Here is a 26,128-nt window from a genome sequence, read left to right on the forward strand (position 1 = left end):
ATTAATTTATAGTTTTGCAACTGTGGATTTAATAATAGACTATTATTAATTCATCCAATTATTGTACATATATCCCAGCCAAAATAGGAAAAATAGAGCAAAAAGGCACAATGTAACTCGAAGAAGAAGAAGTGTTGATACAAATAACTAATTATTAGGGGTGTAACGGTACATGTACAGTAATCCCGTGTTTATTGCAGTTGGGTACCCCACGTGATAAGTGAATTTCCGCAAAGTAGAACTCCATATTTATGATTGAAATATTGTCATAGTTACAGCATAGAAAACCTATTTACGACCATCCGTTTTTTTTAACATTATTAGAGCCCTCTAGACATGAAATAACAGCCTTATAGTCACCTTTATACTCATATTACCCAATATAGCAGACATAATAAAATGCTTAAGTTAGTTAAAATATTTTAAAATTTGCTTAAACATGCATATTTATGACTAATACTAGACCGTATTCAACCACAAAACAGCATGATTTATTCATTTATATATTTTTGAAAATCTGTGATAGAGTGAAGCCGCGAATTTCGAACCACGATGCGGGGAGGGGCCACTGTATTCGTATTCAAATTTTTCCGTCAGGAGCCTTCGGCTTGGTACAGCTACGTACCAATTTCCCACACAATACACATTTCAAGTGAGGGAAAGGAATTGTACTTTCGGCGTTGTGATGCACCTCCACAAGCCCAAATAGCGTCCCTAAAGCAATCGAAAAGGTGAAGCATTTACTGTAGCTTGAAAGCGGACATCAAGGCGGACAAAAACAGTGCTGCCTAGCCGTTAGCTAACAGAAATCATGGCTAGCAATAGTGTGAAGGAAAATCTAAGAGAGACAGAGACCCTCTTCTGTTGAACCAGTAGTTTATATAATTTAACTTTTTGACGATTTTTTTTTCTGAGATGTTGAATTTTGGGTTTTAATTAGATGTAAATAATATTAATCAAAATGATTAAGAAACTGACAATACAGTACGTTCTTGACATATTTCACTCAGTGAAGTGGATCCATCGAATTTATTTTCTTAGTTTTCACTTTTTCAATACAACTACTGAAATAAATTTACCTTTCAAAGATATTCATATTTTTTTAGACACACCTGCCTACATAATCATATAATTAATAACGACGGTGAAAACTTAAGATCATACATGAATCAAACAGATAATAAAACAAAATCCATTCATCATACACTTGTCATATTATCCACAGAGGACACTTGCATTATCCATTCAGAATTGTTGCTGCATATAAAATTACTGGCAGACGTTTTTACTCAAATAAAATCAAATATTGCTGTGTCATTGCTGGTTGTGATTTTGAAATAACAATTCAACGTTTACCCAGTGACAGAAGTCGGTATATTTTGTTGAATGGTTTCCAGTGATTTGTTTCAAATGAAAACACTTCTCTCATGGTGATCAGGTTATTCACATTTAGACACAGTGTTCAGGACTTCATATTTTTTTACACTTGAATTCATTTCCAGTACAGTACAGTCTTGCGGACTAACATAAGTGTCTGTTGTGCTTCAAACATGCCACTTGGGGGCAGTAACCTTTTATTTTATAAGGTTATCAAAGGTTTTGCTTTCCAAAGTAAAGTTTTAGCTTCATGTTGATGTAACTGATCCAGTTCTTAATAAGAACTGGAGCATTCTGTGGTAAAATTGGAAGATTTGAATACGTGCTGCTGCCTTGAGAGGTTATCCAGATATTGCTAAAAGAGTGTCAGGTGCTGTATGTTGTAATTCATTAGTTCCAAATAACCTAGCTGTCATATTTTCTAAGCATAGGGTTTGGACTTTGCATCCCTTGATGAAGTCGAGGAACTTGTCCATTGTGCTATTTAGATCATCAGCAGGAGTTGTACGCTTGGTGTAGCCGAGAGAAGTGAGCAACCTACCTGGTGCGTCACAGTTTTAAACTCATTAATACTAATGTAAGTGAGTTATTGGCTCAGAGGTTTGTTTTATTGGCCTAGTGGCTCCTATTCATAGTTATACATTTTTAATTATTTGCCATAACTTCATTAATTTATGGCAAATAAAACATTTACAGACCCCAAACCTATTATCTTGCGGACCCCTCAGGGCCACAGTTCCCAGTTTGACAATTCCTGATATTGAAAGTGGATGGATGAATGACTTTTGCTTATATAATGACACCAGTATCAGAGTTGGAAATAGAAAGTGAAGACACTTCTGTTAAATTATAGTGCTAGTTATTAAAGAAAAAAACATAGACCACTGAAAAACTAATACTGTAACATTCTGTGTGTGTGTTTGCATTATCTTTTCATGGGAGAACACTGAGGAAATGACTGTGTCCCTAACGTTATTTTCCAGTATTGGCTAACTGTCTTGGCCATGGAGTTCACTAGAGCTTCACAGGTTGCCTCTGAATCCTCATCCATTCCTCCAGGACGACATCACAGAGCTGGTGCATGTTAGACACCTTGCGTTCCTCCACCTTCTGTTAGAGGTTGCCCCTCAGATGCTCAATGGGAGATAGGCTTGGACATGCTTTGCCAGTCCTTCAAGTTTACCCTCAGCTGATTTAGCAAGGCAGTGGTCATCTTGGAGGTGTGTTTGGGCTGGTTATTTGGAACCATTCATGTTCCCCTCAATGAACCGTAGCCCCCCAGTGCCGTCAGCACTCATGCAGCCCCAAAACATGACGCTCCCACCACCATATTTGAATGTGTTTATCTTGGTCTCATCAGACCACAGGACATTTGCTTTGTCTGCTTGTCTTCAGCTAACTGTTTTTTGGGATTTTTTGTGGATAATCTTTAGAAGAGGCTTCCTTCTCACAATTTGGTGCAGTGTGTGGATTATGGTCAGAGCACTGACAGGCTGACCCCCACCCCTTCAACCTCTGCAGCAATGCTGGCAGCACTCATACTATTTTACACAACCTCCGTATATGACACTGAGCAGGTGCACTCAACTTCTGTAGTCGACCATAGCAAGGCCTGTTCGGAGTGCCGTGCTTGTTCGGAAATGGTAGCAAGCAGGTGTGTGTGCACCTGCATGTACACTGAAGTGAAGACTTTTGGAACATGGCCTGGTGTTAACCAGGGCAAAAAAAAAGCCACTTCTCTCCAGTAAAACATCATTAACAGACTCGTATTCTGCAAAAGGTTCAAGGATTGGGCTTCTGAAGACTTGGTAAAGTCATTTTTTCTGTTGTATCCCCTTTCCGATTGTTTTTGGCATCCGGAAAAAAAGCTTGTCCGGAGAAGAAAAGGTGAGCAATACCATCAGTCCTGTCATGCCAACAGTAAAGTACCCAGAAATTATTCATGTGTGGGATTGCTTCTCAGCCAAGGGAGCGGGCTCACTCACAATTTTGCCAAAGAACACAGTCATGAATAAAGAACGGTAAAGAATTTCTTCCAACTATCCAAGAACAGTTTCAGTGACAACCTAATGCTTTTCCAGCATGAAGGAGCACCTTGCCATAAAACAAAAGTGATAACCAACTGACTCGGGGGAACAAAACATCGACATTTTGGGTCCATGGCCAGGAAACTCCTCAGACCTTAATCCCTTTGGTCGGTCCTCAAGAGGCAGCTGGACAAACAAAAACTTGCAAATTCTGGCAAACCCCAAGCATTGATTATGCAAGAATGGGCTGCCATCAGTTGGGATGTGGGCCAGAAGTGAACTGACAGCATGCTACGGTGAATTGGAAAAGAAGGCTCCACACTGCAAATATGAACTCTTTACATAAACTGTAATGTAACTGTTAGTAAACACGAAATCACACGAAATGCTAACATTTGACAAAAATATCTGGAACCACTGAAGAAGCAAACTTTGTGAAAACCAATACTTGTGTCATTCTCTAAACTTTCGACTATGACTTTACAGTAGGATACGTCCTGCATCACCAGATGTTCTGCATGCAGGAGTTGTGGTTGTGTGTGCCGTCTCTCTTTAAAGGGTCCACAATGCCTTGCGGTGCCCCACTTCCAAAGCGACGTGAGAGCCTGCTGGAGGAGAGAGGCTGGAGCGGAGGAGAGAGGGGCTTTTTTTTCCCCCTGCAGCTCACTGGCGAGAGAGCAAAATAAAAGCACAGCGAGTAGACTGAGACAAACTTTAGGTTAGGGAGCTCAAGCGCCGTTGCCTTTTTGAACGTCGTACTTTAACTCTCGGAAAGAGTAACATCACTTTGTCGCAGTTCGCTGGTTGCAATGGTGAAGAAGAAGGACATATTTTTGCTCCATTTTCCCTAAGACGGATGTTTCGTCTCTAAACTTCACTTCGCTCTCTCCGCACCATAAAGGTAGGAACATTACATGGCACTGATAGTGGCGGAAATTGAGTCTACTGCTGTTAAAAATGGGGTTTCTCTCAGCCCTTCTCATTGGAAAGGTTTTGAAGCGACTATTTACACTTTGAAGGATATGTTGTACAGATACGTCAAGGCAATTCCGTTACATGGTTGGTAGAACTGATTAAACCGCTCATTTTCCAACAAACAGGAGTGGTTTTACTGTTAGTGTGTTGGTTGTGCTAACCAACTTTATTTTATTTGACTCAGGAGAACCGTATGTTCTGTTATGAAGTCCCACTTCATCTCATACTAGAAAGGGCAATCAAACAGATATATCAAAGCCAGCCTGTTGAATCTTGGCTTTCCTCATTTTCCCAAGTGTGCATTATTCTGTAAGGACTGCCCCACTTAAGAAGTTAAATTGTGCACGTTAAGTAAATATATGTTATGAATTAAGACTACTCATACTGCTAGGAAATAACCTTACCTCTATAAGTGTGTGTTTTAACCACAGATAATGTTTGACAAAGTGCTGTAACATGTAAAGCCTGTCCAGAGGCCTCTTGCTTCTCTCCTGTTTCCCTGCAAGCCCTTCAAAGCTGGCCAGTGAGCAATGCATATGGCACAGAAACAAAGGCAGCATTATTGCCTGGCCGAATGTGCCATCCAGATGTTCCATCGCCTGCCAGTGCTGACATCTTAAGTAGGAGAGGCTGCAGGGCCTAATAGTTTATACTGTAATATCAGCCAGGACAGCAGAGGGACATTTAGGATTTAACCTCAAACACCGCTATGGGCAGATACAATACTGTAAGAGCAGTACCAGAAATCAGGTGTAAAACCGCAAATAAAACTGTTCACACTCTTGAAATGATGTTGTGCGTGCATTAGCTGTCACTTTTTAGAGACTTAAGTTTGGTTTGTGGGGGTGAGCACATGACGTGCAATTCTCCACAAACGTTTGCATTGAAAATATTTAGTAAGAATCTGCAGTATGAGTTATTTGTTATTGGACTGCCACACCACAGAAAAGATCACAGAAAACAGTTTCTCATAGCATCCTTATCTTCTGGTCATGGGCCGTTGCATTCTCACAACCTAGGAATGTATGGATGTTATCAGTGTTGGTTGTTTAGGATCAAGGCCCGTTTTGGGCTACAGTCTAATGCCCTGCTCTCCATTGTTTGCTCTTCACCGAGGGCATTCTTAACAGGCCCTCTTGACATATTTGTTGATGAGAACCTCTCATTGCGTTATCAAGCATTTCCTCTTAAACACAGTGGCTTTTTCCTGGATTTTTTAGGGCCGGGAAAGAAAAAACAAATTCCCATGGCCAGTAATCTGGGAAATAGATTGATACCTAGTAAGCTGTTTTTTTTCCCTGCAAGTACGTCTTTATTCAACGTTCCCATTTTTTAAATGCAATTTTTAAACACCCCCAACCAAGAATTGTTTCACTCTTTGGGGTGCAAAACAACAGTCGTTATAACACAGTGGAGGCCTCTGCCAGCTAACAACATTCTTTTGGGTGGAATCACCATCATTAGTATTCCGTTTGATCATAATAATGCTCATGGAGGAAGCCGAAAGTCAAACGTGGCTGTGTTGTGCTAGTCATTTGTTAGAGGCTAAATTATTGAATCTTTTAGGAAGGGACTGGGGCGTGCATCTACTTTAGAGAATAAATAGTTGGGTCCTCCACCATCCCCTCAGATAGAGCTGTCCTATTTAGCCTTGAAATGATGAAGCCTGCTTGGATGAGAAGTGAAACGTCTTCTAAGACAACCTAAACAGTCCAGATGCGATCTATTTAATGAGAATACAATAACCTGGATGAATGATAATATTCACAGGCATGCAATAGTAATACCCGCACTACTAGTTGTCTTCATTATTGAGGACAGTGTTCTCTCGCTCTATCGTGGTTCACCTTTCACGGATTCGCTGTTTCGCTGATTTTTTTTTTTTTTAGTGCTTCTTTTTTTTTCTTTAATTACACTGTATGAACGCTTTTACAGGCCAAGCCTGGCCCTTTAAGAAGAATTGCATTGAGGGAAGTTGAGTGTCTCTCTTCTGTCTCTCGTGTGTCTGCACCTCCCATTGTTTTCTGCGTTCTGACTGGCTGTTGGCCATTGTCAATCAATCTCCTTGGTGCCCCCCTGCGTGTCTCCTGTGTCATCGCTAGCTTGCTTGCTTGATAGCTTGTAAATGAATCTGCGGTTCAAAGGAGGACTGCAATAATATGTTTGAACAGGGATACAAAAATGCTACAGTACAGCGGAACGGCGCCAGGACGAAAAGGCATGGTCACAGGTGAAAAATACGCGTGAGTGACTTAATAATTTCTTGTGTCCTACCTGTAGGTTGATCATTAAAATACAAACAAAGGTTTGAACTAATTTGAGAGTGTTTAAACAAGACAGAAATGTGATCAAATGTTAATGCCTGTTTGAGAAAAGTGTGGGGTTTTACAGCCTCAAAACATATATAATCATTGTAAAAAAAAAAAATAAATAAAACAAATTAAGTAGTCTACTTGGCGGATTTCACGTATTGCGGGCTATTTTGGGAACCTATCCCCCGTGATAATCGAGGGAACACTGTATTACTGTAGGAAGTGCAAATGGGTTGAAAGCTCTCTATAAGCACTACAACAGCAAAATGACCAGCCCGTAAGAAACACACCACTGTTTGAAACTGTCAGCAGTGTAAGATAGTTTTCTATGGTCATAAAAAAGCTAAAAAACAAAAAAAATCTTTGTGCTGGTTTATACCTCTATTAGAATTGGCTCGGAACAAGACTGTCTTCAGTCTTTTTTTACAGAGCTCTGGAGTTCCACTGTGAGTGCTTCGTTGTATTGTGTTTGCTTTATGCCCTCAAGTTAATCTTACTTTGTGTTAATGTCATGAATTCCCATTTTGTTCAGCTCAGATAATACCGCCCTGATAGAGATGAACTGTATTAAACTGCACTATTTCGTGTAGTTTGATTTGCTGTAAATCCCTAGAAGACGCAGTCCCAGTGTTAAGCTCCTACATTCAAAGTATGTTACAGTAGGATGGCATCCATGATGAAACACCCACATGAGCATATGGTAGGTTGTTTACACCAGTGGCAAGTTGAAGCCTTTTCCTGTCCAACTCAGCTTGGAGGTTAGTCACGGCCATCCGGACAGCACACACCTCACTGCTCTGAGAGGAATTCATCTAGGGTCAACAACAAATTTGCTCTAGACGAACAAGGGTTTATGTGTTTGCTGCAGCTGATAATATCAGAGGATTTTAAGCAGTCTTCTATCACATGAAATGCTTCTCTGGCATAAGATGAGCTCCACAAATCAGGGAGTGGGCATCTCCCCAGACTGTGGCTTTTGACGGGCCAGAGGAATGGAGCGTGCAGAGTTTAAGCTGGCACTCTGCCCTGCAATGCTCTGCCCCATCCTCAGGATTTGTGGGTGTTTTTTAATGAATATGTACAGTATGTAACCTATCTCCGAGTTACGTTTTTTAATGCATTGTACAATTTCAGATGGGAAGTGCCTTTAGTTTTATTTGTTTACCGAATTCTTATTGTGAAGACATTAAAGTGGGGTTTTCTGTCTCGTAAACCCCTCTCAGTCACATTGTTGAAGTGTCAATAGCAGTTTTTGTTTGTGTTTTTACACCATGTTCTCCAGTGTGCCTCACTCCTAATCTTTGATGCTTGCTTTGCATCAAGACATAGAAAAGGGTTTTACAAAGTGGTGACAGTGTTTTTGGGTGCCTGCAGGAAAATCTTGCAATGTGACCTTTTTCCTATTCCCCTCCATCCGTCAGCTATAATGCCTTTTTCAGGGCAGGCTAAAGGAAGCTCAAAAGCTCTGAATTTGACGAGTGTAAAGCAATGTCCACAATAGATAAAAGTATCTCTCCTGCATATACACAAAATCGCAGTTTGATTATCGTTGCATGCTATACTGTGGCTTTTCAGAAATTAAGTAATAAATGATGGCTGTTGTAACAGCGACCATGGTCTATTATTGGTCAAACTATAGTTACAGCGGATGAAGACCGCTGTGACATGAGACTCATCCGTGCATGTAAACACTGTGGACCACATACACAACAGTGGACAGGCGACAGCGCGCGGTGAGCGATTTGTGAGGTCTGATTCTTTTTGACGAGGCATTTTTGTGATACGAATGTATTACGCTTTTGAACGCATATTGTTTTGAGAAGCCAAACTCTTTACTTGAGTGGCTCCATCAACTAACAGCAACTGCGTTACTACATGTCATCTCAACATCTTTGAATGTGTCTTCTGAATGCCTTCTAATTGTATTTTAGTGCATTTAGCCATTTTTATGCTTGAAAATTCTTAATGTAAGCAAAAAATGTCTTACATAAACATATTTTTGTACTAATAGTGGGCCGTATTCAACCACGAAACATTGATGATTTATTAATTAATATATTTTTGAAAAACGTAATAGTAAAGTTGCAAAATTAGAAGCACAAAGTGGCGAGGGATTACTAAATGACGTGCCAACAGCTTATTGGTTCTCTTATATGAACATGCCAGCATGAAATGAGTCTCAAGACAGCCAGTCCAGTAAATATGAAAATAGTAATGACTAGTACTACTACATGAAAAAATATTGCTTCCTGATTGGCTATTGATCTATTTTCTGTCCGAGGCTTCGACAACCTTGGTGTTGACCCATTTTTAATCCTCAGTACTGAACATGATTAGTAGTAAGGGTGCAACGATTCCTCGAATAATTAGAGTACCTCGATGACACAAAATGATCGAGCATTTTTTTTCTGCCTCGAGGAATCTCTTACGTCACCAACGCGCTTATGTCACCCACGCAGAGGATGAAGGAGGAAGCGGAGGTTTGAAGGCGTGGGAGAATGCGACAAGGCAACGAAAGAGATGGAAAACCAAATGTAAAAAAACAGACAAAGTGTGGCTAAACAGCAAGTTGAACACCGTGACGTGTATCTGCAGTAACGCGGCACTTGCATACCACAACAGCACATCTTATATGTTGCGTCATCTCCTCCCGAATGGAGCAGAAGATCCGAGACGAGGTTAAATTAACGTAGCGCAAATCAGTGAGATTAAGATGAATGTATTTTACTAACAAAACGTTCGCCGTGTGGAGGGCTAGCTTTCTCTTAAATATGACTACTGTTGAATGTGTGGCAATTTATTACCATGGTAGCGTGACTTCATACAGGGTTTATTTCAGCGACAGGGAGAGAGAGAGAGAGAGAGAGAGAGTGACAGAGCGAAGCGGTGTGCCTGCTCATGCAACAGCAATTATTGCATGTTAATGTGGCTCAAAATCTGCCTTTGCTACGTCAAAATGAAGGCACAAATGTAACTCCATAGATGTGCACCTTCAACAGTGCTGACCGTTGTAAAGCAGCCCCTCAACCACCATCGCCAAAAAGACTTGTATTTTGCTCAGACGCCACTAGCCCGACCCCGACGAAGAGCCACAAAAGTAGGGGTGCCCAAAGTGCAGCCCAGGGGCCATCTGCAGACCATGGATCATATGTCATTGCATCGCTGCAGAGACAAAATAAAATTTAAAAAACAGCAAAAATGGTAAAAATATTGCAAAAGGCACAATGAGAAAAAGTTGAAATGTTAATGGCAACAACCAATAATTAAAGACAAAGCTCACTTTTGAATTTACATTAAAAACCTTTCTACAAAATACTGTAAATAGGTGTCTTCATTTTACTTTGAACACTGCAAAAACTCAATATCTTATAATATTTGTCTTATTTCTAGTCAGCCTGTCTAAGTTTAGGATTTATAAATGCACAGCCATCAACATAATGTAATGTGTAATTTAGTCTTAGTAATGTCTCAGTAAAGTCATTATTATTTCTCTCCTTTTCCAGTAAATAGTTACAGTCTGGGATGGATAAATTAATCTACAAAAGCACCGTCATGTAGTCCATCAGACCCAAGAAAATACTCTTTGTTCCTATGCACGTCAATTAAAGAAAAAAAAAGGGTTGATAATGGTTGAAAAAATTAAACCAATTGGTTGTTTATTATTTACTTAAATGTTTTATTTTCTCTTGTGTATTTAGAATTTCTCTTTAACCTAGTAAAAATACGTTTTTCTCACTATATATATGAAAAAATGTCAGTAGAATACTCGATTGCTAAAATATTCGTTAGCTGCAGCCCTAATTAGTAGCATTTCCAATTGTCGGCCCTGAGGTCTGCAAGAGTAACATCACTCTTAACACTAAATCTAAAAACACACACCACAGGGCAACGTATCATGTTCATCTTTAAGAGCCAGGCTTTGGTTAGAAGTGCAGAAAATTGTCCAGATTATCTGTGTGTACATCACTTTAGCTGATATGATCTTTTGACTACAAACTAGTTGAGACTGAATCAACACCGCCCCTGCTGGTTGCATCCAAGTGGTACACAACATTTTTTGTTATTATTCTACACCAGATATTGACAATATTCTTTTGTCTTTGTACAATTTTATAGTCCATACTTCTAGATGTTACCTTGCAGTGGTTTGTGGCATAGTGACTCCTGACAAAAGCAGTGCATTGTGGTCTGGACTAGCCGGTGTGTCAATGTTAGGGGGGGTATTGGGTATGATTGGGTGACTGGTGAGAGGGACTTGATTTGGACTTGACTTGAACAAGAGTTTCTCCCAGGTTTACAGCTTTGGGGTGGTGTTGGTGCACTGACAAACAGCAACACAAGCAATTGCTCCTGCATGCATAGAGTAGATGTAAACACACAACCATGTAGAGACAGAAATGACATCCTGTCGTGTAAATAAGACAAACAGGCATATTTAGTTTATAAATAAACGGAAAAGGTATAAACCTGTTCTGTATGATGGATATCCTTAAATTACTTCTGTTTTGATTGGCGCTGTATTGAAAATTAAATGAAAATGATCTTGACCCTCTTGGGGGTTGCTGTTGACGGAATGAATCAGGGGAAACACTGCAAACAAAATAACCTTTTGACTCACTGGTATAGCTTCATTGAAACATGCCTGTCATTTTCTCCTAGTACAACGCCCTTGAAGCAGAGTCCCTCTCACGAGATGAGTGTTTTATATACCCCATTATATTAGGGGCTGGCCTTCATGTAACATAACACATTCTTTCTAAAACACAATTGCAAAATGTAAAAAAAATACATTCTTACCTGCATCATAAGAGTTGTTTTGTCAAACAGAAGGAAATCATTAGTGTAGCTAATATAAAAGACACAATGTTTACATGCACTGAAGACAAACAAACGACTGGATGAAATTGATTAAACATTGGCGACCAGTTCGGGGTGTAACCTTACTCTTGACTCTAAAGAAAACAAGCTCTACAGCGGATGGATGGATGGATGGATGAATCAGTTTTTTTAAATGCATGTAAAAACCTTAATCTGGTTTGACGTTGGATTAACACACACGCTATTAGATTGGAAACCTGTTTCCTGTATGTGTGTACAGCCAGACTGTGAATGGACAGGGAAGTGTGGGGACAGGAAGTGAGCTAGTGAATAGAACGGAGGTGGATGGCGGAGGAATAGATGATCAGATAAGAAATGGAGCGATGAGGAGAAAACATAAAAAGCAGCTGAATGGAAAGTCATACGGAAGGATTTGACCGTGAACAAAATATGATACTGATATGTAGGGCTGTCTGTCGACTAAGGATTTTTATAGTTTATTTTTATATTAGACGACTAATATTCAGATGTTGTTGTGTTTTTTTTCCTTAAGAACAGAGGTAATGGCGAACCCGACAAATAAACACATCTCATTTGCAACTTTATCCAAAAAAAGAAACAGACGAAAAAACTCAGATAAAAATAAATAAATTAAATCTAAGGCCGCACGGTGGCCGAGTGGTTCGCTTGTTGGCCACACACTCAGGAGATCGGGAAGACCTGAGTTTGGTGTACGAAAGCCAGCTGGGATAGGCTCCAGCATACCCCCGCGACCCTAGTGAGGATAAGCAACATAGAAAATGGATGCATGGAATTGAATGTATTAAATAAGATATTTGAGAAGTTTGAAGATGTTTGTCTTTAAAAATTTCTGCAATTTGGGTCACCACATGTCATTGAAGGGTGACGGTGGGTCCTGCAGCCAAACCAGTTGAGAACCAATGCTGTAGATCATTCAAAAAAATGTTGGAGTGAGAAGAAGGCTGGGCAGGTAGCACACTTAAAAAATAGGAATACAACCAACTGGTGCACGTATCCATTGTGTTCATTAAAAATCTGGCTAAGTACCTGAAAAAACATAATAGCTATTTAATAGAGATTATTTATTTATTTCTTCTTTCCTCACATGATCCACCATTGTCCCATATTCAAGAGCACAGTCACTGTGTCTTCATATTGTTATAGTGTTCTAGCGCCAGTCTGTCTTGAGCCTTGATGGTGCTACCGCATGTTCTGATACTGTAAACGTGATATTGTTGTGCGTCACTAGCAAAATCTTTATCTAACCACAGATTGTTTTTTCCCCTGCCAAGCTATTATACCACATTCCAGTCGAGTTGGGTGCTGGCTGCCGATCAGTACAAGAGAAAAAAAACCTGTATGTTTGTAATAGCTAATAGATAGAGAATGAGTCATAGATCAACTTTATTTTGTGAAGTAAGATTGGAATGCTCATAGAAAACAAGTTACAAAACATCATTGGCTTGTAATCCATGAATGCAGTGAAAGTAATTGCCTGTGTAGCAGAAAGTTTGTTTTCAAATAGGCAGTCAAAGCTATCCATTCTATCTATTAAATCCACTCTATAAGAGCACTTTTTTATTTTTGCAACTGCTACTTAGTAGTTAAACGTAGTGTAGCGTATTATACACATTACAGACCACACATAAGCAATGTATTAAGCAATGTTATTCATTGGACCAGCCGGCTTCTACCAGTAACAGTTACTTACTAGCATGTAGTATCCCTTTTCCTTGTTAGGAAACTCACAGCTAAACTAACTAAAATCAGAGGCATAGATAGTTTGGCCTGCGATCAGATTTGATTTGGTGCATGTAAACTGGTGCTTTACAGAGAAATGTGAAAACCGATAGAACAAACAATAACAGTAATGAGATTGTGTGCATGTAAATGTGCTGGCTAAAATGCTATTTTCACTTCCTTGTATTGTGATCCCCTCCGGGCCTCTCATCCTTTTTTGCAACAAAACATTTTCATGCTCCCTGTTATGTCACACTTAATTTTCCTCCTCTGTCTTTGCCACTTCCCTGTAGCTCTCTGCACAAAAGCAGGAATTGGGCCTGGGAATAGTCTACTGGCACCATCTTCCTGCTCCCCTGTAGACATGATGTACCTATTCATAGAGAAGCACAAAACAACATTGTTATGGCCAGATGGCCCTGGCATGACTGATAAAGGAGATGACTGGACTGAATCTTTTTGCTGTGAGCAACCGATAGTTAGCTATACCAAATAACAACTGTTTAAAGGTAACTCTCGCCTTGAGCATATCCTGACTATCTGTTTCCTCTTTCTTCTTCTGTTTCCTCTTCAAAGGTAGCTGCAGAGACTTCAGCTGTCCTGCATGTCTGGAGCCTTCAGGAATGTTGGGGCCAACACACCACAGTGAGCCTGGTCGCATTTGACCCAAAATGGAGCTCAAAGTCTGGGTAGATGGAGTCCAGAGGGTCGTGTGTGGGGTCACTGAGGCGACCACCTGCCAGGAAGTGGTGATTGCACTGGCCCAGGCCATAGGTAAACCAAGCTCTGCAAGAAATCTACATCTGAGATAATGAGCTCAACTTAGACATAAAAGCACATTTTGAGATTATTAATATTTTTATGAGTTTATTTTAGAGGACAATACAAACCCAGATGTATATCACTATCGCATTAACCTTCACACATTATTTGTTTTGATGCTAAATAAAAACGGTCAAGTGCAATTGTGGCATGCCAATTTCAGTTTTGTAAAATGACAGCAAAGGGGTGATTATTGCCATATTAGCGTCATAGTTGTGGAACATTGATTGGAAAGTGGTTCACATAAAGTAATTGACTTACAACCTGTTGATGTGGGATCAATTCACACTCATGTGAAGCCCAGGTTCCAATTATTGAGGTTGCAAAATTTAAAAAGTAGTGTGCTTCATGCCCCCTTGCGTATCTGCCTATGGACAGAGTGGTGTACACAAACAGACATGATTCTAAATACCACTTGACTAGAAAGATGAATGAATGGAAATGAATGGAGTAGTAGTTAAGTTGTGGTTACTATGTGCACTTCTGCCATGGAATAAAATAAATGATAAACAGACATACTGCAATTCCAGGTCTGCGCCGCTCTGTGTATGCAGTATTGTGCTGATAATCCAACACTTATCAGATGCTGCTCCCAGTGAAACTTGAATGGAATGCTGCACTATGCATTCCCCTACAAGCTTCCTATTTATTTCTTTACAAACATAATTTATTTAAGTATGTATTTACTGTTTAGGAGCGATTGTTATCCTTTTTGGCTTATTTTCTGATCCGATGACTTTGTGTGCAAATTAGCTGCTATATCCCACCGACCAAAACCACCAGAAAACCAAATGTGGGGGCTTTTTAGCAGTGAATTACATTTCCAATTGAATTTACAAATTACGAAATTAAGCAGAAGAGAAAGTAAACTTCACAGGTTATCATCTAGATTTGGTTACAATTGTAGTTCTGTCCGAATACTTGCTTTGTTCAAGTAGCAGATGGAAAAGTTGCGTGTAATCGTGGATTTGCGTATCATTATGCAGCCACTCTGGCAACTGTTGTAATTGCTGCCTGAAGACGATAGATATTGGATAGGGATGTCCGATAATATCGGCGGCGCGACATTATCGACCGACACTGGCATAAAAATGAGATATCGGTTCATATCGGTATCGGTGCAGGAGTGATGACGTCATGCTCCACGCAGCAAGAAGCTTGCTCGCTCAGCATGTCTGCTGTCTGGAATTTTTTCCAAGTTTCGCCTTCGGATTGTAAATATTGTAATGATTTTACAGCGCTGCGAGGAGTGAGTAATGAGTCTTTGTTCAATACTTCAATACTAGTTTAATATCTTAAGAATCACTCGTAGTCACACGCAGCTTGCGTTCATGCAGCAAAAGGAGACGTGTTGAATAAGCCCAGCGTATTTGACTGATTCACTCCGAGTCCCGAGTTTCATACTTTGCACGTCACAGTGTTCGTTTAGCTTTCCAAATTGTGTTGTTGTCTCCATCATTTCATTGGTTTCTTATTTGTGAATGTATTAAGACTAGCCTGTCTTACTTGTTGACTGTACAACATGTCATTTTAGTGGAGAAACAATAAATATAGCATTTTTTCTATAACTCACATTGCATATTGCAGTATTTGCCTTATTTTGCTAAACAGTGTTTATTCGTGAAATGCATCCAGTGGCATCACCAGTAAATGAAGCATAATGTGTTCATTACACGAGTATGTAACCTGATGTTAGTTTTGAGGGAAGAGCTGCTGCCAACATCATTATCGGTAATGACGTGCTGGACAATATCTGTGTTATCGGATATTGCTAAAAAGCCAATATCAAGCCTCCGGCATTGAGCTATTGCCAAAGCCTAATTTATTTTTAAAATCTTCACACAATATACAACCCAAAGTGTATTTTATAATTGCCATTGTTTTATTGAAAAGTTAAAAAAAAAAAAAAAACATATACAGTTTCCGCCTCCCCCTTTTCAGGCATGTTGAATTGCGCAAGAGTAACCATAATATGTTCTTATGCTTGAAGTGAAGTACGTGCCATAACCATGACCACCATTACTGGAACACAAAGCTCCTGCTGAGATTCATACTTCACCAAGGCTTTATTGGCACTTTCTTACATCTATACCCCCCCTGTCCCACCTCCGTCCCATATGGCTTTGTGAGGAACAGGAGTGCTTGAGCAGACTGTTGTGACATCACTTCCCACAAATATAGGGTTGGAGGAGGGAAAGAATGACTCATCTCTGTCTCTCCTGCCAAGCTGACAAAGCAGAGCCCCCTCCTCTGTCTTTTCCTTTTCTTTTCACACAAATGCATTTTGAAGTGGTGTTGAATAGTTCAATTTTCCAAGCTATATTTTGTTCTTGTGGTAATGGTTAAGAGATGAGGCTCTCTTCTTTCAAGAGCTTGCTTTATTAACTGTTCCCCTTCTCGTGAATATTTTCTAAGCGACTCTCTACTGTGTTGTTGACAGGTCGAACTGGAAGATACACTCTGGTAGAAAAATGGCGGGACACCGAGCGCCATCTCATCCCTCACGAGAGCCCAGTGGCGTCTCTGAATAGCTGGGGTCAATATGCAGGCGACGTGCAGCTGATCTTGCTTCGCACGGGCCCGTCCCTGACTGAACGGCCACCCTCAGAAGGGCCCCCTCTCAGGGGGCCTGAACGTGGGTTTCATCGTCAGAGCCTCCCTCCGCTTGCAAAGCTTCACCATCCCAATGATCGCTCCCTCCGGCGCCGTGAGCCACGCCGCAAGTCGCTCACCTTTACAGGAGCGCCCAGAGGTCTAAGGGAGATTCTGAGCGGAGGGCGGACAACTGAAGCTGAAACCAAGAGGAGATTTTTTCTGGGAAACAGTGGGACTTACCATCATGCTGGAGGAGCCACTGGGACTGCACCCCATGGCCTGTGGGCCTGTCGCATGGAGGACCTGGTCCGAGTGGTGGGCCTACAGAGAGAGACGCTTGGTGTGCTCGACAAGAAAATGGAAGTTTACGAAGCTGAGCTCAAAGCCTGGGCCGGGGTGAGAGGGGGGCGAGCTCCAGGCTGCGGCGGGGACTTGGGCGGGGGCCTGATGGAGGAGATCCTGAGACTGGAGAAGCATCTGAGGAAGAATGAGGTAGAGATGGAGGAAGAGGAGTTTTGGGCCACAGAGCTACAGATTGAGCTGGAGAGTGAGAGACAGCTGGAGGAGAGGCTGCAGGAGCTGCGTGGTCGTTTGCAGGGCTGCGAAAAGGAGATTGAAGACAAGCTGGCAATGGTGCAGGTTTGTTTTCTGCAGGAAGTCTTCATTACATTGTTTCATTTGAGAAAAAAAATCTTTCTTTTGACTCCCACGCCTTTAAGTGTGTGTAAGTAATAGCTAGTTGTCTCCTTTCTCCCATCAGGGTGTAGAAGCTGGTCTGGAGGAAATGCGGCTGCAGAGAGAGCATCAGGAGACTGAGTGGCTCAATGAAGCAGAGGCTCGGGCCCAGGTGCTTCGAGTTAAAGCTGAGCTGAAAGCACAAGAGAGACAAGCTGTCCAACTGGAGAGCAGCTGCAGAGCTGTGGACAGGTCACTTGGACAAAGCAGCAAGAAGGTGCAGGTGAGACAAACACGTTTGCATAGTCACCTTAGGTTTTACAGTATATGCCAAACAAAGTACCACAGGAAGCTCCGGGGATCTTACACCTTTAAGCTATATTCTTGTATGGACAAAAGTCTTTGAACACTGCAGAACTCGTTTCTTTCATGGTGGATTTACTGGAGTGTTTTGGGTCATTGTCATGTTATGAGATCCACAACCAGTTCAGCTTCAATTTGTACAGATGGTCTACGGTTTTCTACAAGCACCCTCGGATACAATGAAGAACTCAGAGAGGATTTTTTGATAGTAAGCTGGTCTGTATTACGCCCTGGTGCTGTAAAGCAGCCCCAAACCATGACATGTCCACCCCCATGCTTCACATTTGCTTTGACATTAATCTGTCCAAAGCACATTGTTTCAAAAATCCTGGTCTGTGTCAAGATGTTCTGTACTTGTACTTGTGTAGTCTCATTCTGATGGTTCATTCATGTACTTTGACATCAAATGTGCCAACAGCTTCCTGTAAGGTTCTGTGATAGTATTGTAGTATTTTTGGACAGTTTTTAAGCATCTTGCACTGAACTTGCTAGGCCGGCCTGACCTGAGCATGTTGTTGTACAGCGGAAGAGCCGACGTACCCACTCCAGATCTTACCATTCGTTGGAGACCTTTTTATATCTTCTCTCAGACACATGTGCATCAACATTTTTTTTTTTTTACTGAAGGCCTCAAAGAGCTCTTTGGATACCAGTCGCTTCAACAATGAATAGCAAACTAAATATCAGTTTGAATAAGACCGACTCCTCCTACATTTGCCCTGGAGCAATGTTCTAATCATCTTCCCCTGATATGATGAACCAGAATCTAATTTGAGACATTTCAAGTAGTAATAAATGTCAGGGTGTCCTCATTTTTTACTCACGAATACATTTTACTATCATTTTTTGAAAGACATTGTGGCAAATGTCTGTGTTTAATGATGTGAAAAAAGATAACTACAGTATTTTCATGGGGTATCCTAATTTGTTTTCACATGACGCTACATCATGACCGTAGATCTGCCTGACAACACAGCAAAACAAAACAAAATATGTTTCTATCAATGGTAGCCAGTAGATGTCAGCGCTTGATAATTTATATACCATAGAAAATTCTGTGTCCGTCTGGTTAATACATCTCTAACTTATGATTTTAGGGGAATTACTAGAGAAAGTACTTCTGGATTGGTCCTGAAATGGTGTGAAACTGCTCATATGAAGCATGAAAGTCCTCCAGTTGGATCTCTTGGTGAACACACTAGATACAGACAGCAAGTTGGAGTAGAAATGTATACAGTGACAGGTTTATATTTTCAGTCATGTCATGTTTCGTATCATATTTGTGGTAATGGTTCCATCTTTCCTGACCAACTGTCTTGTGATGTCGTTTCATTATAGGACATGCAGCATGAGCTGGAACAGCTAACCAAGGAGCTCAGACAGGTAAACCTGCAGCAGTTCATCAAGCAAACTGGCACCAAGGTCACAGTGCTGCCGGCTGAGCCTGCAGAGGACGACAGTGCAGCCAGCACTCGTGTTATAGGTAACATCCTTCTCTTATACACATTTAATTGGTAGACACGCATTTATAAAAGACTCATTTATGTTCTATAAAGGATGAAATATATATATATATCGGCCCCCTGTTACCTTAAATATCAAAGAGAGCGCAGACCTTGTGGAAATGGCATGTAGGCAGTGATTTAAGGGTCATTTAAGTCTGACCTGTCTGAATGACTGTGACCTAAGAGATGCATTATAGTGTAATCATATGTCAAAAGTGCAGGCAAAGTGCTCTGTGGGAGCTATTCACACTACACAAGGCACATATGGTCTCCATGCCAACAGCAGGAGGAGCTAGCTTCAAGTCCTTCATTCACCCTCTGTTCTTGTTCTGAGCTCCCATAACACACGTCCTCTATCACACGCTCAGCACTTTCTGGGGAGGGCTCGTCCGACCAAAGCCCTGTCATTCTGCAGAACAGCTGACAAGCAGACAAAAAGCACCGAATAGCATGAATGCAGTCAGAATCCAATAAAAGGCTGTTCCATCAACTGACATCAGCTTAAGAAAAGACAAGGACTCTGCAAAAAAACAACTGCCCAATGATAGTTGTTTACCAAGAAGGTGACCTCTATCCTCCTCCTGTACGACTTATGCTCGATAGGAACCGGGACTATCATTGCGATTGTCCTGGGATCGTTAATATTTTTTATTTCGATTCCTAGTTTCGATGCCCACTTCGCCGAACGGAAGAAAATATCCGCACACGGCAACAAAAAAGAAGCCGGCGTGCGCCAAAGAAGAAGAACCAGTTGAAAACTTTGGCTTAACTTCATGAAAAAGAGCAGTCAGCTCAGTGCAAAATTTGCAAAACAGCGATATCATGCAAAGGAGAGTACACGACCAACATGATTAAGCACCTCCGGATTCATGGTGTAGAAATACTATAACAAGAGTGCCCCATCTTTAATGTCGGACTTCCTCTAGGGGAAGTCAAACAATAAATGACGTCTGTCTCATACCAATCTAACCGAGGGTTTCAGGATGTTAATAAAGGATGGGCGCTACGGCTACAGAGGGTACGTTTATTCATGTGCACACTCCGTCTATGACACTGTTACCAACAGTCAAGAGGCCTTCCTCACCCACACAATACACTCCCATCCTTCAAAATAAGAGCACTTTGGGCTGCATCCTGTTTATTTGCGATAACAAAATGAGAGTGTTATAAAAAAAAATTTAAAAAGCTTACATTGTTTCGTGGTTGACTGTGGCCTATTAGTCAAAAATGATTGAAAGACGAGTCATTTGTAGTATTGGTTATTAGGCGGCAGTAATGTTACATTGCTGAGACATTTCTTTACATTACATTATCTTAACACTTTGCATGGAGTCAGCCGTGGCATGACTGACATGATAGAGTGGAAAAAAATTATCCTATTTTGTGTGGAAGTGGTAACTTTTTGGCTTCATACTTTGTGCTTCTTCCCCACTCCGTTTGACGCACTTTCTTAAGTTTAGAATAAGTAAATTGGGGGCTCACTAGTTAGCTCGGTAGCTTGCTAATGCTGTGATTGATACTGTTTTTTTATTTTAGACATAAAATCTTGAATGGAAGAGAACTTTTTACAGTTTAACCAGGACAAAACTGAAGTTTTAGTCATCGGTCCTGAGGCCCTGAGAGGGAAACATATATCTCAATGACAGCCATTGTCCTTCACACCATCACCACAAATAAAAAACCTGGCCGTTATTTTTGACTCTGAGCTAAGTTTTATCCCACATATTAAAAATATAACAAAAGGTGTTTTTTATCATCTTTAAAAATATAGCCACTGCCCGCCCTATTCTCTCTCAGGGCAACACGGAGACGCTAACACGTGCTTTTATCACGAGTCATATAGATGACTGCAATGCCCAGTTTTCTGTTCTCCCTAAAAAGAATATTTTATCTTTACAATTGCTCCAAAATTCAGCTGCATGTGTCTTGACGAAGACCAGAAGGCGGCCCCACATTACACCGTTTTTAAAATCACTGCATTGGCTTCCCGTGTGTTTCAGGATGGATTTTAAGGTCCTTATTGTGGTCTATAAAAGCCTTAATGGTCTTGGACCTTATCTTTAAGCTTTGCTTTTACCATATGAACCCTCGCAAGACCCTGAGATCCTCCAGCGCTGGTCTCCTCAACACTCGTGTGTTGAGGAGCAGTGTTATAAAACGTATTTAGGACACATAACTGTCTTTGTTTTGGGGGAGCCTGTAAAATGACAAATCTGGTCTTTTGGACTGTGTATTTGAGCAATTCATTAAGCACAGAAGCACCGTAGTTCCCCCCCATATTGTGATTCACACCAAAATAATAATCCTACATTTTGTGGATGAGTCTTTGACATTTTGTAGAACCTGTTGGAAACAATTTTTTGTGGAGTTTTATGCACAAATGCCGAAAATGGTCCTATCTCGCAATGTTAAAGAATCCTCCTGGATCCACACGGTGATCCGGATCACCCCCAAAATTTTATCAGTTCTTCCATATCCCATTTCCGACAATTCCTGAAAATTCCATCCAAATCCATTCAAGTTATTTAGATCACAAACAAACAAAGAAACGCCGGGCAAAAATGTAATCTCCGCACTGTGCTTGCGCTTTGCGCTGCGCTTGGCAGTGGTAATTAAGCTGTGTGCTGAGGACATCGGCATAATATGGGGATCGTATGGGGATCCTGCTTACTAACATGGCGGCCAAGCCCGCTTGTGGTCTACTACGGAAGTAGAAGTCGAGGAAGCAGTCTTGTGCATTGCAATCAGAAATGTGCAGCGCGCTTGAACGCCTCGTCAGTCCAGGGTGCAAATTACTTAATAGGAAGGAAGTAAGGAGACAGAACCTGAGTTGTTCATCGTTCTGTATGCATTCTATGAACAAGTAAACCACACACACACAATAATGATGATTAACGGATTTCCCAGGCGGAATCTGTCTATAGCGTCCCAACTCTAAAAGAACCACTATCCATTCTTCACCAACACGTTTGGGCACTAGACTCTGAGAAATGATACGCGGGCAGACGGACTAGTTTGTTAGTCGCACTGTTTGGCTGTGCGAAAACCGACAGTTTGACAGTAATTTTGTCAAAAACCAGGGCGTAAACAAACCGAGGTTCCACTGTATGTATATATGTTTGAAAAACATTTAGTATGCTAGTTAAGGCTTTTGAAACATTAAGAGGCCTGGGGAAAAAGAGTGCATATGAGGGCTTTGGGACAATGACAGCGAAGTTGGTCTTTATTGAGCTGACTTTGTTGAAGAACAACTCTTAATCCTTTTGTTGAACCTTAGTGTCACTGCTCCTATTATGTGGTTCACTATGATCAACTTCCTGTCGCTACAGTTAACGTCATGGTAATGATTTTCATGCCTAAAAGAGATGTGTCTTTGTCCTGACCTGTGTAAAATGTCAAGAACAGATTTTGTGTCTGGTAATAAGATCCCGCTTCTGTCTCACTACTGTCCCTCGGTGGCACAATGGTGGAAATTGCAATTTTAGTTTTTAAATTATTTTTTAATATCAGATTATTTAATCATGTGCTGTTGAGTTTGTTGGTTATTCATTTCATATTTTCCATTTTCAGATTTAGTTCCACAGACTGGCTCCCTTAAGCGTCACGTGACCCTGCACCAAATGTCCAGTCATCTCCGGGTCTTAAATAGTCCCCTCAGCTCCGGCCTGAACCCAGAAGGCATCTATGTGTGAGGCTCCACTGCACACTTGTGCTGCCTGGGACTATAAGCACAATGGCTTCTTCCTCTTCAGAACCTTTTTATTTGGATATCTTTGTACCGATACCTCAACTATGCACCGTTGTCCCATAAGACAACCTTGTGCATGAAGACCCAGTGAAGGAACAAGACTGAACTTTGTCTAGCAAGGCATGGAGCACTTGTTAGGACACTAAGAAGTTGGTGTTTGGGCATGACTAAGAATCTTTCATAGTGCTTTGTTTCTAAAGAGTCATTTAGTCATTCTAGTAGCTGCTCAGCGATTTGCACCAGTTTCTTGCTGGTATTCTGATTCCAAACAATGGCCTTTTTTTGGGAGAATGTTGCTATATGTGTCAATGAATTATATCCATTTTCTAGTTATGCAGTGAACACATTTACTCTGCCTGATGCCGGGCTCTTACTTCAATGATGACTCATGTCGATAAATCATGTTGTTTATCACAATATGTAACTGCAACTAAAACTATGCATACAACAGATACCGCTTACCGTTGGTCAAAATGGTGCATTCCCACTGCCCTCATCCCTGTAGTAGTATTTGCTTCGTGAAGGCACGTCAGTTGTCCTCTTTTCTTCTTTTTGACGTATTGTAAAGTTCACGTTTTTATTCATAATGGTTTATTTTCAGTCTGTGTTTTCCAATTTGTAGCCAAAGATAAACAGGGCTGGGCACGTTATTTCAGTGTTATTAGAGCCATATACGTGCAAAGCGGTAAATCGGTTATTAGTGGAAAGCAGGTTGCATGCTGATGTATGTTAATGTTAGCTCCTTGGTCAGCTGCTAACCACAGCAAAAGTGCCTTAATGTTTTCAGTGGTCAGTGGATGTAGATCAAGGGTGTCCATGCTTTCTCCAGCGAGGGCTGTGTACTGAAGATCAAAAGATGCAGGGTGCCACCTTGATATTTTCATGTGTTTTTAATTTTGCAAAAAGGCGAAAACAAAAAAAACAGTTATTTATATACATATGACACACACACACACATATTTAAAGACGAAGCTTTGTTTTATTATTTGTTAGTATCAACATTTCAGCTTCTCCTCTTTTACATTTTGCCTTTTTGCTGTATTTTTCCAGTTTTTGCTGGGTTTTGGGGTTTAATTTTATTTCTACAATGTGGCACGGGTCAATAAAAAAACCGCAGGCTACAAATTGACCCCGGGCCGCGCTTTGGACGCCCTTGACGTAGATGAACATTAGTGGAGATAGTGAAGAAATATGTCTGCACTGAAGCCTGTTGTAGTCGTGCCACATGAGTGTCAAATTATTTTTGTATCCGTCAATATTTAATTGAGAATGGTTGAATGTAGCTGCAAGTGCTCGCCACCTTGTTACCATATTATTGCGACATTTATTGCTGTACAGTGTATTCATATGTAATCCAGTCATGTAGGGTGGGGGGGTCACATGAAGAGAAAAGCTCTGACCATGTTCAAGTCCATTTCGATGCTACTGTTTATATTTTCAATAACTGGTGATGTTTGGAGCTTTGGATGTTTTAATTGGATTAATGACATCCTATTAGTACTACAGGGCAAAAGGGTGCCACAAACAAAAAGCCTGCATGAATCAAGACATTCTTTATGCATGACCAAGAGTCCTGTCAATGGGGGGTCCACCTTGCAGTTGTCACTTTGTTCAAATTTGTTCAGTTTTAAAGTTACACTCCACTTTTATCAATTTTAAATATCACCTGTAAAAGGGAGTGAATCGCCACTTGAAGGAACCACTTCTGAGCATCTGTGTGATGGGCTGTCACTGTCTACTCATGTTCTGTTGATGCAAGATGTCAATTGTACATACAAGTACTTTTAAACCAACTTTGTATGGCTGTAATGAATATGAATCAATCAAATATAAATTGCATGATTCAATTAAACAAAATGAAATTCTTTGTGTGGCTCACTTGAAGGGACTGTACACACGGCCGAGTGTACTGCAAACATTACATCACGCCGCATCTTGCTTTGAGTACATAAGCAATGCTTGACATAAGGCATGCATGCGGCTAGTTATGTTTGTTAACTAATTATAGCAATTTGGCTGAGTTTAGCTACTAACATTAGCTATCCTTGAACGCATCGTTGGAACATGAAGGTAAGCCGGCTCTCTGAGATTGAATGCAGGCACGCTATGCCAAACTAGTGAGTACTAGCCAGGTGAGCGTGACCAATCACCTTGTTTGAGTGGAATGTCCATTTACGCCAATTTTTATACAGTCTAATTCGTAATCGTGACAAATATAAACTTTTTTTTTTTTTTGCTCAGTCTGTTCTTTTAAACCACTGTTGGTAACGTTTGCTAGCCGGTGGTGGTCGTGTATTTTTTAGTTGGAAAACAATTGTTGCAATCAGTCCCTTTGATGTTCACTAGTATTTTAACTGCGTTTCCTGCGTTGGCCGACAGATGGAGACATTTGCTGACTAAAGTTGCCACACCAACCAACGCTTAAGCGAGCATGAATCGTTTCTAGAATGCATTTCTAGTGAGTACATATCTAGTGAGTACAATGTCTGTACTCACCCTTTATCAAACTGTGTCTGTGTCAATTATTTTATCAGCTACTATCATTTTGTTAACATTCATTGTTATCATTAAGTCTGTTTTATAGTTTCCTTACAGTGAGTATAAACCGCACACTCTAATCAGCAAATGTACTGCTAAAACTTCCTGAGCCTTTAATTGGCCTCATAGTCTGAATTGCGCACGTTAAATAAAACAACTTTTACAGTATACTGTAATTTATGAAGATGCACCCGTATAATGCTAGTTAGAATTGTTGGCATATCTGAAATAGCCAAACCAGCTTGGCCTCCCATTGTTATCCCACAACATGTGTTGCATTTATACCACAAATCTTACTAACTGGACTGCTAGGCCACATCAAAGTGGCCACTGCGTGATCTACTATAATGAAGTTATTCAGCAAGTTTTAAATAATGTTAGTGTAAGCCTATAAATGACTGAGCGGTACCCTGGAGGCCGCTTGTTTTTCATCTGAATGTAATCTCTCTCCATCATCCTTCTGTCACATGACTTTATAGTTCAAAGCCTGGGCTCACTGTACATTCCTCAGTCACGACCTGTCAGCTGATTAGAGCTCCAGTACAGTACATTTCACCTGTCGGGGCTGTATGAGTTCAAACCTTCAAATTCCTCTACAGCAGTGCCCCGGGG

At 40.8% G+C, this 26,128-nt stretch overlaps 1 protein-coding gene across 1 annotated transcript; it reads left to right on the top strand.

Moving 5' to 3' along the window:
* Positions 1–3,981: 3,981 nt before the first annotated feature.
* On the top strand, positions 3,982–24,843 carry LOC129181746 (ras association domain-containing protein 8). Its single transcript, XM_054777332.1, has 6 exons — positions 3,982–4,305; positions 13,847–14,044; positions 16,533–17,326; positions 17,448–17,645; positions 19,064–19,208; positions 22,801–24,843. The coding sequence occupies exons 2-6, from the start codon at positions 13,942–13,944 to the stop codon at positions 22,920–22,922; spliced, it is 1,362 nt and encodes a 453-aa protein (XP_054633307.1). The 5' UTR covers positions 3,982–4,305; positions 13,847–13,941; the 3' UTR covers positions 22,923–24,843.
* The last annotated feature ends 1,285 nt before the right edge of the window (positions 24,844–26,128 follow it).

Source organism: Dunckerocampus dactyliophorus, chromosome 5 (genome assembly GCF_027744805.1).
Source record: "Dunckerocampus dactyliophorus isolate RoL2022-P2 chromosome 5, RoL_Ddac_1.1, whole genome shotgun sequence".
Classification (NCBI taxonomy): Eukaryota; Metazoa; Chordata; class Actinopteri; order Syngnathiformes; family Syngnathidae; genus Dunckerocampus; species Dunckerocampus dactyliophorus.